Below are 17643 nucleotides of genomic sequence, written 5' to 3' on the forward strand. Positions count from 1 at the left end.
CCAAACTTTTGACTGGTACTGTATGTTTTTGCAAACATCTTTTATGAATTGAAAGGTAATTCAAGTAGCAATCATCTCTAGTTCTTCAAAAGTATCTGTAATCTGATCACAATATTTTTGCTGCTAATGTAACTGATTCAGTTTTTTGTAATCATATTACATGTAATGAGTTGGCTGTACTGAGTAGCCTACAATATATTAGATTAGGTGTTAGGTGTGTAGTGGTTATCACTAGGGTATGTCAATGTCACTGGATGCAATTAGAAAACTTTTCTGGGGGGGGGGGGGGACTAATTTCCCCCGCACATTGTCTAGGCTATACTCTTAGTTTTGTTCTCAGACATGTAAGCCTGGCAAGCGAGCTTAACTTTAACTACTGCTAAAGCAGTGGAGGCTGGTGGGAGGAGCTATAGGAGGACATGCTCATTGTAATGTCTGGAATGGAATAAATTAATGGTATCAAACTCATCTAACATATGTAATCCACATATTTGACTCTGTTTCATGTATTCCATTCCAGCCATTCAATTGAGCCCGTCCTCCTATAGCTCCTCACACTAGCCTCCACTATGCTGCAGGCTTCTCATCTCTCCTGGCCCACCGATTACACAGTAAATTACTTTCTACAGCCATCTAGTGGCCATTAAAATTACTGCTAACTGCTTTAGGCTCTTCTATTGAAGACAGAGTGAATGTGTAACCTTGCTATCTAGTCCACTTGCTGGCGTCCGGAATCCGGAAAAGAAAAAGAGAAGTAAAGGTAGATCTGCAGGGGCGGATTGACCATGTGCTGGTCAATTTTTTACATATTGGGCCTGTCTAACTTAATTTTTTCTTCTTCACCTCTACAGATCAATGGTTGAGGGTTTGAAGCTCTATTCAATAAGACAAGGAGGTAATGACACAGACCTGTCAACCTAAATAATTTGCTGTTAGTTCCTTATTTTTATTTTGTTTGATCATTCCTTTTCTCACTTTTGTTCGATCATCTTTTCCTCTCTCACAATACTGTAGTATGGCTGAGAATGTTACGTGAGAGGAAGTACCCTTGCATGCTATCAGGCTCCTAGCCACAGCTGACTGTAGCATTGCTGAGAATGTTGCATGTGAAGAAGTAACCTTGCATGCCAGGCTCCTTTCCCACAACTGGTGAGGTACATGAGAAACATACTGGCCTGCGTGTGAGTAAATGTGTTTGATTCATGAACATAGCTGCCTAGTTTGATGTTTCCTGTGCAAGCAGTTGTAGATCAATCATGTAAAACTTCTGAACAAATGTGCAGTTATTTTACCTTGTGTAGTCTGTTTCTAAGAAACCTTAAAATACAGTTCTGAAAAGAAAGAGGTGACAATTTCTGTACTTCTCACCAGGTGGTGGCACTCTCCTACCGCTTGTACGTGCTATTCCATACTGTGTAAGGAAAAATCTGAGACTGATCAGAAAGCCTACATTTGAAGGAATTCTCATCTCCAAGACAGTCATAAGATATATGCTAATAACTGTGTTATACCTATACAAACCATTTTAGCAGAGACATTCAGGGTTGGAGATGTCCATTGAATATGTGGGTAGGCATAGGGTCTACTGCATGGTCTCCCATTAGGCCTTCACTGACCAGGAAAGTAACTGATGCTAGAGATACATCCATTTATTTGATCAAAGGAAGGATTAGATATTGTTGGGTAAGGCAAAGAGCAACATTTTCTCTCGTTTTTAATTGTTCTAGTTTAAGTAGGCCTGGGAAACATAATGGAATCTCTTATTACACACAAATCTACTCACCCATACTTACACTGACACCACAATACAAACTGCAAACATCCACATCCACATAACATGCCCACACTGACACCATACACACACGCACGCGGAAACACACACATGCTGCTGCTACTGTCTAATCTAGCCTGTTGCTTAGTCACTTTACCCCTACCTTTATGTACAGTACATACAGTAGCTACCTCAATTACCTCATACCCCTGCACATACAGTAGACTCGTACTGGTACTCCCTGTATATAGTCATGTTATTTTCTACTCCCTGTATATAGCCACGTTATGTTCTACTCCCTGTATATAGCCATGTTATGTTCTACTCCCTGTATATAGCCATGTTATGTTCTACTCCCTGTATATAGCCATGTTATTTTCTACTCTCTGTATATAGCCACGTTATGTTCTACTCCCTGTATATAGCCTGTTATGTTCTACTCCCTGTATATAGCCACGTTATGTTCTACTCCCTGTATATAGCCTGTTATGTTCTACTCCCTGTATATAGCCACGTTATGTTCTACTCCCTGTATATAGCCACGTTATGTTCTACTCCCTGTATATAGCCACGTTATGTTCTACTCCCTGTATATAGCCACGTTATGTTCTACTCCCTGTATATAGCCATGTTATGTTCTACTCCCTGTATATAGCCACGTTATGTTCTACTCCCTGTATATAGCCACGTTATGTTCTACTCCCTGTATATAGCCATGTTATGTTCTACTCCCTGTATATAGCCATGTTATTTTCTACTCTCTGTATATAGCCATGTTATGTTCTACTCCCTGTATATAGCCATGTTATGTTCTACTCCCTGTATATAGCCACGTTATGTTCTACTCCCTGTATATAGCCACGTTATGTTCTACTCCCTGTATATAGCCACGTTATTTTTATTTGTTATTCGCTGTGTATTTATTCCTCGTGTCACTTTTTCTATTTTATCTTTAACTCTGCATTGTTGGAAAAGGACCCTTAAGTAAGCATTTCACTGTTAGTCTATACCTGCTGTCTAAGAAGCATGTGCCAAATACAATTAGATTTAATTACTAACCTAATTTAATACACATACCACAGTTCATCAAAGCACACTGAAATAAAAATGAATGCAATTAAATAAACTTTTATATATTTCTCTATACTCTTAATTCTCTCTCAAATATAGTATTGATTCTAGCATAACAGATTTTAACAAATAAAACAAACAAAGATATTAGTGTAAAACAAAAAAGTAAGATAATCAAATTTTATTCGTCACATGCTTCGTAAACAACAGGTGTGCACTAACAGTGAAATGATTACTTACAGGCCCTTCCCTACAATGCAGAGAGAAAGAAAATAGAGAAATAATAGAAAAGTAAAACACATAATAATAGATATGCAATGAGTAACGATAATTTGTCAATATACAAGGGATACCAGCACCGAGTCGACGAGCAGGGTACTTGTGCAAGGTAATTGAGGTAGATATGTACTGTACATAAAGTGACAGATAGTAAACAGTTGCAGCAGTGTATGAGTTGAGTCAGTTAGTGAAAAATTGTCAATGCAGATAGTCCGGGTAGCTATTTGGTTAACTACTGTAGTTAACTAACAAGTGAGGGTGGGTTGTCAGAGGCTTGAGCAAAGGAGATATAAACATTTTGCAAAACAAACTACTGGGGGTCTGCCTAGTTTTGGGGAGGGACAAAATGCGAGGGAACAGGAGGACTGAACAGAAAATAGTCCAACACATGGAGAGGGCATTTGGAATAGTTGAATGAATGACATATGGGCAAGTTTGAAAGTTGACAGAAGAATTGAGCAATGCGTGTTTTGCAAGTTATTCTTTTAAAATATTGATTTTGTTGGTTTTAGGGTAACGTATCGTGATGTAACGTGGCTAGCCAGCTACAGTAGTTGAAGACTTTGAACAGAACACGATACAGTGGGACAGTGAGCGCTTTAGCTCGCAACACCTCAGTGAACTGCCAGCTTTGCTAGACTAGCAATAACACTTCTCTTTCCGTTTATCTTTACTCTTCTTTACGCTGTCGTTGAAATTGTCTTACATTTCACAGATAAGCTTGTTGCTAACGGTTTGATAGGTGTCAAGTTTAACTTTTGTGGTTGTTGGACATGGTTTTCAATAACAGCTAGCTAGCTAAAGTTAGTCAGCCATCATTAATTTGTATTTTTCAACGTTGGACGGACTGAATGTTCACCTTTGGGATACTTAACGTTACTGTCAGTAAACAGCAACAAGACAACATCAACGTTGTATTTTAAACGAGACAATATGCAAAAGTTCAACTCGACACACACTAGTACTCTTCCTCGGGACGCTGAGCTTCAGCAGCGTTTAGCCGACAACGGGGGAGCCGGGGAGGCGATGAAGGAAAACGGCGCTGGGAAGAATCACATCCTTGCAGAACCTGCAGACAGTTCACTCTGTACCAAGAGAAAGATGCTGGTCGCCTTGGATGTTTTCTGTCTGTTTGTAGGTAAGAATTATGGTGAACCCCCGTTGCATATTATTTCACCCTTTTTATTTGACTGAATCTCAACGTAGCAGCATGACATGATTGTCTGCTTTGCATTAATTAAATTCTTAGCCTGTCTCAGTATTTCCATCTTATTTCCGAGGAAATATGCAGAGGTCAATATCATAAACATGAATATAATTAATAATATGCATGCCACAGGATGGGCAATTATTGCACATAAATCTAGGAGGCTCACTCTCACATTTTGTCCAAGTGATGATAGACGACCATTTAATTAAACGCATTACATTTATTAGCACAAGTAATTAATGAGAAGAACCAACGACAAAGTGCAACAGGTCTAGCAGTTCAACAGGTCACAATACAAGAATAAGTCCTTTCAAAAGCCAATTCAGCACTTAAGCACTGAAGAAAAGCTGGCAGGAGAGTTGTCCCGGGAATTCTTGAGTTCCCATGACAACCATCCATGGGGTTCTCAAGAAAAGAACATTAGAATAAAACATGTTGCTACCACTTTCCTGCTTGTGTTCTAATGCCAAAATGACATTTGTTCATTGTTTGCCTTGCTTCACTACAGCATTATCCCTTGCCAAGTATCTAAACTCCACTGAGTTGAGCACATTCTAGAGCTTTTGAATTGAACCTCCTCGATACTTACCTTGTAGGCCTACCTATGCTTGTCCTTTGTTGCGTGCATTTCTTTGCTGAAATCCATATTTTTTTTAAATAAAACGTTAATCAAATACAACCACCGATGTTTTCCTTGTTGAGATTCAATTGGCATTCGCGACTGAGTTGCCATCTTAGAGAACCAAGCAATGAGGAAACAGTCAGTGGTTGTATTTGATTAACGTTAAATAAAAAATATTATGGATTTCAGCAAACAAACAAAGGCACGCAACAACAGAGGACAAACATAGGTACATGATAAGGGTTTAAGATTTTTAAATATTTTTTAAGTATCGACATATCGCGAGTCAGAGGTTAATTTAAGGAACTCTAGTCTGCACTCAACTCCATGGATGAGTTGAGGCACTTGGCAACAATATCTAATGTGTGCAACAAAGATATTCTGCCAAATTAGGAGGCTATTATATAATTCAATAAAGCATTGGATAATGGCCTAACAGTATGAATGCTGATAGGGTTAGCAGTGTTAAGCTATAATGTGGAACATGAGGCAATCTGACAATCACACACAAACACAGAGGGACTATTGGGTTGCTACTTTGTGGTAGTTATCATTGGTTACTCCTCAACCAACATGAGTGAAACACAATTGTGTGCCTAACTACACCCCTGAAATGAAATGGGGTGGGGGTGTCGATCAGCCTCTCTGGTGCTGGCACTATGTGAAAGCAGGGAAGAGTGGTTTGTTTTGAAGTCGTTAACATGACACAAACAGGACTATAAGGTGGAACCCGTCCAGGCAGACAGACAGGTCTGCCAGCGCACCTTTGGCGGTTACAAGCTGCCTGCTGCTTCCCAGACAGACACTGAGAGACAGGTTCACTCTCACTGTACAGCCTGTTATTCCTCCTTGCCTGCAGGTATGCTATTGCCTCCTCCTCTGCTAGGTAGCATGCTTGACACTCACCTAAGTGCTTAGGAAGTGGCTGGTAAGTGCCAGACAGAGACTGACTGGCCCAGAGTCAGAAGATGGGAAGGAAATATACTTTTTCAGTTCTTAGCTCAGCCTAATGAGAACACGTGGGCTGGTGTTGACTTTCCTTATCCCTGGCTGCTGGTTGCATTGCAACACTAGGATTGACTCAATCACCAGGTTGCATGCTTGAAAGAACATGAGTGAGAGGAAGTGAGAGATTTAGAAAGTGTCTTTTTAAAGTCTCTCAAGACAAAGCGCAGCATGGCATGCTTGCCATTATCTTCCACAATTCACTACCATCATCTCTGGTATCATCATCTTCCCCCATTCACCACCATCATCTCTGGTATCATCATCTTCCCCCATTCACCACCATCACCTCTGGTATCATCATCTTCCCCATTCACTACCATCATCTCTGGTATCATCATCTTCCCCCATTCACCACCATCACCTCTGGTATCATCATCTTCTCCCATTCACCACCATCACCTCTGGTATCATCATCTTCCCCCATTCACCACCATCACCTCTGGTATCATCATCTTCTCCCATTCACCACCATCACCTCTGGTATCATCATCTTCTCCCATTCACCACCATCACCTCTGGTATCATCATCTTCCCCCATTCATCACCATCACCTCTGGTATCATCATCTTCCCCCATTCACCACCATCACCTCTGGTATCATCATCTTCCCCCAGTCACCACCATCACCTCTGGTATCATCATCTTCTCCCCATTCACCACCATCACCTCTGGTATCATCATCTTCCCCCATTCACCACCATCACCTCTGGTATCATCATCTTCTCCCATTCACCACCATCACCTCTGGTATCATCATCTTCTCCCATTCACCACCATCACCTCTGGTATCATCATCTTCTCCCATTCACCACCATCACCTCTGGTATCATCATCTTCCCCCATTCACCACCATCACCTCTGGTATCATCATCTTCCCCCATTCACCACCATCACCTCTGGTATCATCATCTTCCCCCAGTCACCACCATCACCTCTGGTATCATCATCTTCTCCCCATTCACCACCATCACCTCTGGTATCATCATCTTCCCCCATTCACCACCATCACCTCTGGTATCATCATCTTCTCCCATTCACCACCATCACCTCTGGTATCATCATCTTCCCCCATTCACCACCATCACCTCTGGTATCATCATCTTCCCCCATTCACCACCATCACCTCTGGTATCATCATCTTCTCCCCATTCACCACCATCACCTCTGGTATCATCATCTTCCCCCAGTCACCACCATCACCTCTGGTATCATCATCTTCCCCCAGTCACCACCATCACCTCTGGTATCATCATCTTCCCCCAGTCACCACCATCACCTCTGGTATCATCATCTTCTCCCCATTCACCACCATCACCTCTGGTATCATCATCTTCCCCCATTCACCACCATCACCTCTGGTATCATCATCTTCTCCCATTCACCACCATCACCTCTGGTATCATCATCTTCCCCCATTCACCACCATCACCTCTGGTATCATCATCTTCCCCCATTCACCACCATCACCTCTGATATCATCATCTTCCCCCAGTCACCACCATCACCTCTGGTATCATCATCTTCTCCCATTCACCACCATCACCTCTGGTATCATCATCTTCCCCCATTCACCACCATCACCTCTGGTATCATCATCTTCCCCCAGTCACCACCATCACCTCTGGTATCATCATCTTCTCCCCATTCACCACCATCACCTCTGGTATCATCATCTTCCCCATTCACTACCATCACCTCTGGTATCATCATCTTCCCCCATTCACCACCATCACCTCTGATATCATCATCTTCCCCCATTCACCACCATCACCTCTGATATCATCATCTTCCCCATTCACTACCATCACCTCTGATATCATCATCTTCCCCCATTCACCACCATCACCTCTGATATCATCATCTTCCCCATTCACTACCATCATCTCTGGTATCATCATCTTCCCCCATTCACCACCATCACCTCTGGTATCATCATCTTCCCCCATTCATCACCATCACCTCTGGTATCATCATCTTCCCCCATTCACCACCATCACCTCTGGTATCATCATCTTCCCCCAGTCACCACCATCACCTCTGGTATCATCATCTTCTCCCATTCACCACCATCACCTCTGGTATCATCATCTTCCCCCATTCACCACCATCACCTCTGGTATCATCATCTTCCCCCAGTCACCACCATCACCTCTGGTATCATCATCTTCTCCCCATTCACCACCATCACCTCTGGTATCATCATCTTCTCCCCATTCACCACCATCACCTCTGGTATCATCATCTTCCCCCATTCACCACCATCACCTCTGGTATCATCATCTTCCCCCAGTCACCACCATCACCTCTGGTATCATCATCTTCTCCCCATTCACCACCATCACCTCTGGTATCATCATCTTCCCCCATTCACCACCATCACCTCTGGTATCATCATCTTCCCCCATTCACCACCATCACCTCTGGTATCATCATCTTCCCCCATTCACCACCATCACCTCTGGCATCAACCTCTTCTGGCATCAGCCTTGTTAATTTAGTAGGAAGTAGGCAGTAGGAAGTTCTCTCATTCATTTATATGCAGATGATACAGTCTTATACTCAGCTGGCCCCTCCCCGGAGTTTGTGTTAAATGCTCCACAACAAAGCTTTCTTAGTGTCCCAACAAGCTTTCTCTACCCTTACCTTGTTCTGAACACCTCCAAAACAAAGGTCATGTGGTTTGGTAAGAAGAATGCCACTCTTCCCACAGGTGTGATTACTACCTCTGAGGGTTTAGAGCTTGAGGTAGTCACCTCATACAAGTACTTGGGAGTATGGCTAGACGGTACACTGTCCTTCTCTCAGCACATATCAAATCTGCAGGCTAAAGTTAAATCTAGACTTGGTTTCCTCTATCGTAATTGCTCCTCTTTCACCCCAGCTGCCAAACTAACCCTGATTCAGATGACCATCCTACCCATACTAGATTACGGAGGCAGGTAAGGGTGCTCTCGAGCAGCTAGATGTCCTTTACCATTTGGCCATCAGATTTGCCACCAATGCTCCTTATAGGACACATCACTGCACTCTATACTCCTCTGTAAACTGGTCATCTCTGTATACCGTTGCAAGACCCACTGGTTGATGCTTATTTATAAAACCCTCTTAGGTCTCACTCCCCCCTATCTGAGATATCTACTGCAGCCCTTATCCTCCACATACAACACCCGTTCTGCCAGTCACATTCTGTTAAAGGTCCCCAAAGCACACACATCCCTGGGTCGCTCCTCTTTTCAATTAGCTGCAGCTAGCGACTGGAACGAGCTGCAACAAACACTCAAACTGGACCGTTTTATCTCAATCTCTTCATTCAAAGACTCAATCATGGTCACTCTTACTGACAGTTGTGGCTGCTTTGTGTGATGCATTGTTGTCTCTACCTTTGTGCTGTTGTCTGCCCAATAATGTTTGTACCATGTTTTGTGCTGCTGCCATGTTGTGTTGCAACCATGTTGTTGTCATGTTGTGTTGCTGCCTTGCTATTTTGTTGTCTTAGGTCTCTCTTTATGTAGTGTTGTGTTGACTCTCTTGTCGTAATATTTGTCCTATATTCATATGTTATTTATTTTTATTTATTTATTTTAAAAATCCCAGCCCCCGTCCCTGCAGGAGATATTTTGACTTTTAGTAGGCCGTCATTGTAAATAAGAATTTGTTCTTAAATGACTTGCCTAGTTAAATAAAGGTTAAATTAAATAAATAAAAATTAACTTTTGGTTCTTTCTTGATAGATATGATTGGCGTCACTATCATCAGCTATATTGTGAATTAACAGTATGCTTTGTCTCTAGTTGTCTCTGTCTCCTCTCCAACAGTATGTCGTGTCTCTAGTTGTCTCTGTCTCCTCTCCAACAGTATGTCGTGTCTCTAGTTGTCTCTGTCTCCTCTCCAGCAGTATGTCGTGTCTCTAGTTGTCTCTGTCTCCTCTCCAACAGTATGTTGTGTCTCTAGTTGTCTCTGTCTCAACTCCAACAGTATGTCGTGTCTCTAGTTGTCTCTGTCTCCTCTCCAACAGTATGTCGTGTCTCTAGTTGTCTCTGTCTCCTCTCCAACAGTATGTCGTGTCTCTAGTTGTCTCTGTCTCCTCTCCAACAGTATGCTTTGTTTCTAGTTGTCTCTGTCTCAACTCCAACAGTATGTCGTGTCTCTAGTTGTCTCTGTCTCAACTCCAACAGTATGTCATGTCTCTAGTTGTCTCTGTCTCCTCTCCAACAGTATGTCGTGTCTCTAGTTGTCTCTGTCTCCTCTCCAACAGTATGTCGTGTCTCTAGTTGTCTCTGTCTCAACTCCAACAGTATGTCGTGTCTCTAGTTGTCTCTGTCTCAACTCCAACAGTATGTCATGTCTCTAGTTGTCTCTGTCTCCTCTCCAACAGTATGTCGTGTCTCTAGTTGTCTCTGTCTCCTCTCTAACAGTATGTCGTGTCTCTAGTTGTCTCTGTCTCCTCTCCAACAGTATGTCGTGTCTCTAGTTGTCTCTGTCTCAACTCCAACAGTATGTCGTGTCTCTAGTTGTCTCTGTCTCAACTCCAACAGTATTCTTTGTCTCTAGTTGTCTCTGTCTCCTCTCCAACAGTATGTCGTGTCTCTAGTTGTCTTTGTCTCAACTCAAACAGTATGTCGTGTCTCTAGTTGTCTCTGTCTCCTCTCCAACAGTATGTCGTGTCTCTAGTTGTCTCTGTCTCCTCTCCAGCAGTATGTCGTGTCTCTAGTTGTCTCTGTCTCCTCTCCAACAGTATGCTTTGTCTCTAGTTGTCTCTGTCTCAACTCCAACAGTATGTCGTGTCTCTAGTTGTCTCTGTCTCCTCTCCAACATTATGTCGTGTCTCTAGTTGTCTCTGTCTCCTCTCCAACAGTATGCTTTGTTTCTAGTTGTCTCTGTCTCCTCTCCAACAGTATGTCGTGTCTCTAGTTGTCTCTGTCTCCTCTCAACAGTATGTCGTGTCTCTAGTTGTCTCTGTCTCCTCTCCAACAGTATGTCGTGTCTCTAGTTGTCTCTGTCTCCTCTCCAACAGTATGTCGTGTCTCTAGTTGTCTCTGTCTCCTCTCCAACAGTATGTCGTGTCTCTCGTTGTCTCTGTCTCCTCTCCAACAGTATGCTTTGTCTCTAGTTGTCTCTGTCTCCTCTCCAACAGTATGTCGTGTCTCTAGTTGTCTCTGTCTCCTCTCCAGCAGTATGTCGTGTCTCTAGTTGTCTCTGTCTCCTCTCCAACAGTATGTCGTGTCTCTAGTTGTCTCTGTCTCCTCTCAACAGTATGTCGTGTCTCTAGTTGTCTCTGTCTCCTCTCCAACAGTATGTCGTGTCTCTAGTTGTCTCTGTCTCCTCTCCAACAGTATGTCGTGTCTCTAGTTGTCTCTGTCTCCTCTCCAACACTATGTCGTGTCTCTAGTTGTCTCTGTCTCCGCTCAACAGTATGTCGTGTCTCTAGTTGTCTCTGTCTCCTCTCCAACAGTATGTCGTGTCTCTAGTTGTCTCTGTCTCCCCTCCAACAGTATGTCGTGTCTCTAGTTGTCTCTGTCTCAACTCCAACAGTATGTCGTGTCTCTAGTTGTCTCTGTCTCCTCTCCAACAGTATGTCGTGTCTCTAGTTGTCTTTGTCTCAACTCAAACAGTATGTCATGTCTCTAGTTGTCTCTGTCTCCTCTCCAACAGTATGTCGTGTCTCTAGTTGTCTCTGTCTCCTCTCCAACAGTATGTCATGTCTCTAGTTGTCTCTGTCTCCTCTCCAACAGTATGTCGTGTCTCTAGTTGTCTTTGTCTCAACTCAAACAGTATGTCATGTCTCTAGTTGTCTCTGTCTCCTCTCCAACAGTATGTCGTGTCTCTAGTTGTCTCTGTCTCCTCTCCAACAGTATGTCGTGTCTCTCGTTGTCTCTGTCTCCTCTCCAACAGTATGTCATGTCTCTAGTTGTCTCTGTCTCCTCTCCAACAGTATGTCGTGTCTCTAGTTGTCTCTGTCTCCTCTCCAACAGTATGTCGTGTCTCTAGTTGTCTCTGTCTCCCCTCCAACAGTATGTCGTGTCTCTAGTTGTCTCTGTCTCCTCTCCAACAGTATGTCATGTCTCTAGTTGTCTCTGTCTCCTCTCCAACAGTATGTCGTGTCTCTAGTTGTCTCTGTCTCCTCTCCAACAGTATGCTTTGTCTCTAGTTGTCTCTGTCTCCTCTCCAACAGTATGCTTTGTCTCTAGTTGTCTCTGTCTCAACTCCAACAGTATGTCGTGTCTCTAGTTGTCTCTGTCTCCTCTCCAACAGTATGCTTTGTCTCTAGTTGTCTCTGTCTCCTCTCCAACAGTATGTCGTGTCTCTAGTTGTCTCTGTCTCCTCTCCAACAGTATGCTTTGTCTCTAGTTGTCTCTGTCTCAACTCCAACAGTATGTCGTGTCTCTAGTTGTCTCTGTCTCCTCTCCAACATTATGTCATGTCTCTAGTTGTCTCTGTCTCCTCTCCAACAGTATGTCGTGTCTCTAGTTGTCTCTGTCTCCTCTCCAACATTATGTCATGTCTCTAGTTGTCTCTGTCTCAACTCCAACAGTATGTCGTGTCTCTAGTTGTCTCTGTCTCCTCTCCAACATTATGTCATGTCTCTAGTTGTCTCTGTCTCCCCTCCAACAGTATGTCGTGTCTCTCGTTGTCTCTGTCTCAACTCCAACAGTATGTCGTGTCTCTAGTTGTCTCTGTCTCCTCTCCAACATTATGTCGTGTCTCTAGTTGTCTCTGTCTCAACTCCAACAGTATGTCGTGTCTCTAGTTGTCTCTGTCTCCTCTCCAACATTATGTAATGTCTCTAGTTGTCTCTGTGTCCCCTCCAACAGTATGTCATGTCTCTCGTTGTCTCTGTCTCAACTCCAACAGTATGTCGTGTCTCTAGTTCTCTCTGTCTCCTCTCCAACAGTATGTCGTGTCTCTAGTTGTCTCTGTCTCCTCTCCAACATTATGTAATGTCTCTAGTTGTCTCTGTCTCCCCTCCAACAGTATGTCGTGTCTCTCGTTGTCTCTGTCTCAACTCCAACAGTATGTCGTGTCTCTAGTTGTCTCTGTCTCCTCTCCAACAGTATGTCGTGTCTCTAGTTGTCTCTGTCTCAACTCCAACAGTATGCTTTGTCTCTAGTTGTCTCTGTCTCCTCTCCAACAGTATGTCGTGTCTCTAGTTGTCTCTGTCTCCTCTCCAACAGTATGCTTTGTCTCTAGTTGTCTCTGTCTCAACTCCAACAGTATGTCGTGTCTCTAGTTGTCTCTGTCTCCTCTCCAACATTATGTCATGTCTCTAGTTGTCTCTGTCTCCTCTCCAACAGTATGTCGTGTCTCTAGTTGTCTCTGTCTCCTCTCCAACAGTATGCTTTGTCTCTAGTTGTCTCTGTCTCAACTCCAACAGTATGTCGTGTCTCTAGTTGTCTCTGTCTCCTCTCCAACATTATGTCATGTCTCTAGTTGTCTCTGTCTCCCCTCCAACAGTATGTCTTGTCTCTCGTTGTCTCTGTCTCAACTCCAACAGTATGTCGTGTCTCTAGTTGTCTCTGTCTCCTCTCCAACAGTATGTCGTGTCTCTAGTTGTCTCTGTCTCAACTCCAACAGTATGTCGTGTCTCTAGTTGTCTCTGTCTCCTCTCCAACATTATGTAATGTCTCTAGTTGTCTCTGTCTCCCCTCCAACAGTATGTCGTGTCTCTCGTTGTCTCTGTCTCAACTCCAACAGTATGTCGTGTCTCTAGTTGTCTCTGTCTCCTCTCCAACAGTATGTCGTGTCTCTAGTTGTCTCTGTCTCCTCTCCAACATTATGTAATGTCTCTAGTTGTCTCTGTCTCCCCTCCAACAGTATGTCGTGTCTCTCGTTGTCTCTGTCTCAACTCCAACAGTATGTCGTGTCTCTAGTTGTCTCTGTCTCCTCTCCAACAGTATGTTGTGTCTCTAGTTGTCTCTGTCTCAACTCCAACAGTATGTCGTGTCTCTAGTTGTCTCTGTCTCCTCTCCAGCAGTATGTCGTGTCTCTAGTTGTCTCTGTCTCCTCTCCAACAGTATGTCGTGTCTCTAGTTGTCTCTGTCTCCTCTCAACAGTATGTCGTGTCTCTAGTTGTCTCTGTCTCCTCTCCAACAGTATGTCGTGTCTCTAGTTGTCTCTGTCTCCTCTCCAACAGTATGTCGTGTCTCTAGTTGTCTCTGTCTCCTCTCCAACAGTATGTCGTGTCTCTAGTTGTCTCTGTCTCCTCTCAACAGTATGTCGTGTCTCTAGTTGTCTCTGTCTCCTCTCCAACAGTATGTCGTGTCTCTAGTTGTCTCTGTCTCCCCTCCAACAGTATGTCGTGTCTCTAGTTGTCTCTGTCTCAACTCCAACAGTATGTCGTGTCTCTAGTTGTCTCTGTCTCCTCTCCAACAGTATGTCGTGTCTCTAGTTGTCTTTGTCTCAACTCAAACAGTATGTCATGTCTCTAGTTGTCTCTGTCTCCTCTCCAACAGTATGTCGTGTCTCTAGTTGTCTCTGTCTCCTCTCCAACAGTATGTCATGTCTCTAGTTGTCTCTGTCTCCTCTCCAACAGTATGTCGTGTCTCTAGTTGTCTTTGTCTCAACTCAAACAGTATGTCATGTCTCTAGTTGTCTCTGTCTCCTCTCCAACAGTATGTCGTGTCTCTAGTTGTCTCTGTCTCCTCTCCAACAGTATGTCGTGTCTCTCGTTGTCTCTGTCTCCTCTCCAACAGTATGTCGTGTCTCTAGTTGTCTCTGTCTCCTCTCCAACAGTATGTCGTGTCTCTAGTTGTCTCTGTCTCCTCTCCAACAGTATGTCGTGTCTCTCGTTGTCTCTGTCTCCTCTCCAACAGTATGCTTTGTCTCTAGTTGTCTCTGTCTCCTCTCCAACAGTATGTCGTGTCTCTAGTTGTCTCTGTCTCCTCTCCAGCAGTATGTCGTGTCTCTAGTTGTCTCTGTCTCCTCTCCAACAGTATGTCGTGTCTCTAGTTGTCTCTGTCTCCTCTCAACAGTATGTCGTGTCTCTAGTTGTCTCTGTCTCCTCTCCAACAGTATGTCGTGTCTCTAGTTGTCTCTGTCTCCTCTCCAACAGTATGTCGTGTCTCTAGTTGTCTCTGTCTCCTCTCAACAGTATGTCGTGTCTCTAGTTGTCTCTGTCTCCTCTCCAACAGTATGTCGTGTCTCTAGTTGTCTCTGTCTCCTCTCCAACAGTATGTCGTGTCTCTAGTTGTCTCTGTCTCCTCTCCAACAGTATGTCGTGTCTCTAGTTGTCTCTGTCTCCTCTCAACAGTATGTCGTGTCTCTAGTTGTCTCTGTCTCCTCTCCAACAGTATGTCGTGTCTCTAGTTGTCTCTGTCTCCCCTCCAACAGTATGTCGTGTCTCTAGTTGTCTCTGTCTCAACTCCAACAGTATGTCGTGTCTCTAGTTGTCTCTGTCTCCTCTCCAACAGTATGTCGTGTCTCTAGTTGTCTTTGTCTCAACTCAAACAGTATGTCATGTCTCTAGTTGTCTCTGTCTCCTCTCCAACAGTATGTCGTGTCTCTAGTTGTCTCTGTCTCCTCTCCAACAGTATGTCATGTCTCTAGTTGTCTCTGTCTCCTCTCCAACAGTATGTCGTGTCTCTAGTTGTCTTTGTCTCAACTCAAACAGTATGTCATGTCTCTAGTTGTCTCTGTCTCCTCTCCAACAGTATGTCGTGTCTCTAGTTGTCTCTGTCTCCTCTCCAACAGTATGTCGTGTCTCTCGTTGTCTCTGTCTCCTCTCCAACAGTATGTCGTGTCTCTAGTTGTCTCTGTCTCCTCTCCAACAGTATGTCGTGTCTCTAGTTGTCTCTGTCTCCTCTCCAACAGTATGTCGTGTCTCTCGTTGTCTCTGTCTCCTCTCCAACAGTATGCTTTGTCTCTAGTTGTCTCTGTCTCCTCTCCAACAGTATGTCGTGTCTCTAGTTGTCTCTGTCTCCTCTCCAGCAGTATGTCGTGTCTCTAGTTGTCTCTGTCTCCTCTCCAACAGTATGTCGTGTCTCTAGTTGTCTCTGTCTCCTCTCAACAGTATGTCGTGTCTCTAGTTGTCTCTGTCTCCTCTCCAACAGTATGTCGTGTCTCTAGTTGTCTCTGTCTCCTCTCCAACAGTATGTCGTGTCTCTAGTTGTCTCTGTCTCCTCTCCAACAGTATGTCGTGTCTCTAGTTGTCTCTGTCTCCGCTCAACAGTATGTCGTGTCTCTAGTTGTCTCTGTCTCCTCTCCAACAGTATGTCGTGTCTCTAGTTGTCTCTGTCTCCCCTCCAACAGTATGTCGTGTCTCTAGTTGTCTCTGTCTCAACTCCAACAGTATGTCGTGTCTCTAGTTGTCTCTGTCTCCTCTCCAACAGTATGTCGTGTCTCTAGTTGTCTCTGTCTCCTCTCCAACAGTATGTCGTGTCTCTAGTTGTCTCTGTCTCCCCTCCAACAGTATGTCGTGTCTCTAGTTGTCTCTGTCTCAACTCCAACAGTATGTCGTGTCTCTAGTTGTCTCTGTCTCCTCTCCAACAGTATGTCGTGTCTCTAGTTGTCTTTGTCTCAACTCAAACAGTATGTCATGTCTCTAGTTGTCTCTGTCTCCTCTCCAACAGTATGTCGTGTCTCTAGTTGTCTCTGTCTCCTCTCCAACAGTATGTCATGTCTCTAGTTGTCTCTGTCTCCTCTCCAACAGTATGTCGTGTCTCTAGTTGTCTTTGTCTCAACTCAAACAGTATGTCATGTCTCTAGTTGTCTCTGTCTCCTCTCCAACAGTATGTCGTGTCTCTAGTTGTCTCTGTCTCCTCTCCAACAGTATGTCGTGTCTCTCGTTGTCTCTGTCTCCTCTCCAACAGTATGTCGTGTCTCTAGTTGTCTCTGTCTCCTCTCCAACAGTATGTCGTGTCTCTAGTTGTCTCTGTCTCCTCTCCAACAGTATGTCGTGTCTCTCGTTGTCTCTGTCTCCTCTCCAACAGTATGCTTTGTCTCTAGTTGTCTCTGTCTCCTCTCCAACAGTATGTCGTGTCTCTAGTTGTCTCTGTCTCCTCTCCAGCAGTATGTCGTGTCTCTAGTTGTCTCTGTCTCCTCTCCAACAGTATGTCGTGTCTCTAGTTGTCTCTGTCTCCTCTCAACAGTATGTCGTGTCTCTAGTTGTCTCTGTCTCCTCTCCAACAGTATGTCGTGTCTCTAGTTGTCTCTGTCTCCTCTCCAACAGTATGTCGTGTCTCTAGTTGTCTCTGTCTCCTCTCCAACAGTATGTCGTGTCTCTAGTTGTCTCTGTCTCCGCTCAACAGTATGTCGTGTCTCTAGTTGTCTCTGTCTCCTCTCCAACAGTATGTCGTGTCTCTAGTTGTCTCTGTCTCCCCTCCAACAGTATGTCGTGTCTCTAGTTGTCTCTGTCTCAACTCCAACAGTATGTCGTGTCTCTAGTTGTCTCTGTCTCCTCTCCAACAGTATGTCGTGTCTCTAGTTGTCTTTGTCTCAACTCAAACAGTATGTCATGTCTCTAGTTGTCTCTGTCTCCTCTCCAACAGTATGTCGTGTCTCTAGTTGTCTCTGTCTCCTCTCCAACAGTATGTCATGTCTCTAGTTGTCTCTGTCTCCTCTCCAACAGTATGTCGTGTCTCTAGTTGTCTTTGTCTCAACTCAAACAGTATGTCATGTCTCTAGTTGTCTCTGTCTCCTCTCCAACAGTATGTCGTGTCTCTAGTTGTCTCTGTCTCCTCTCCAACA

General features: G+C 44.0%; 1 protein-coding gene across 1 annotated transcript in view; it reads left to right on the forward strand.

Moving 5' to 3' along the window:
* Positions 1–3331: 3331 nt before the first annotated feature.
* The window catches only part of LOC129833536 (phospholipid phosphatase 3-like), a 43716-nt gene continuing 29404 nt past the window's right edge, over positions 3332–17643 (forward strand). Inside the window, exon 1 of the mRNA XM_055898203.1 lies at positions 3332–4259. Coding sequence (XP_055754178.1) covers positions 4055–4259 — 205 coding nt within the window. The 5' untranslated portion in view covers positions 3332–4054. The remainder of the gene's footprint in view (positions 4260–17643) is intronic.

Source organism: Salvelinus fontinalis, chromosome 34 (assembly GCF_029448725.1).
Source record: "Salvelinus fontinalis isolate EN_2023a chromosome 34, ASM2944872v1, whole genome shotgun sequence".
Lineage (NCBI taxonomy): Eukaryota > Metazoa > Chordata > Actinopteri > Salmoniformes > Salmonidae > Salvelinus > Salvelinus fontinalis.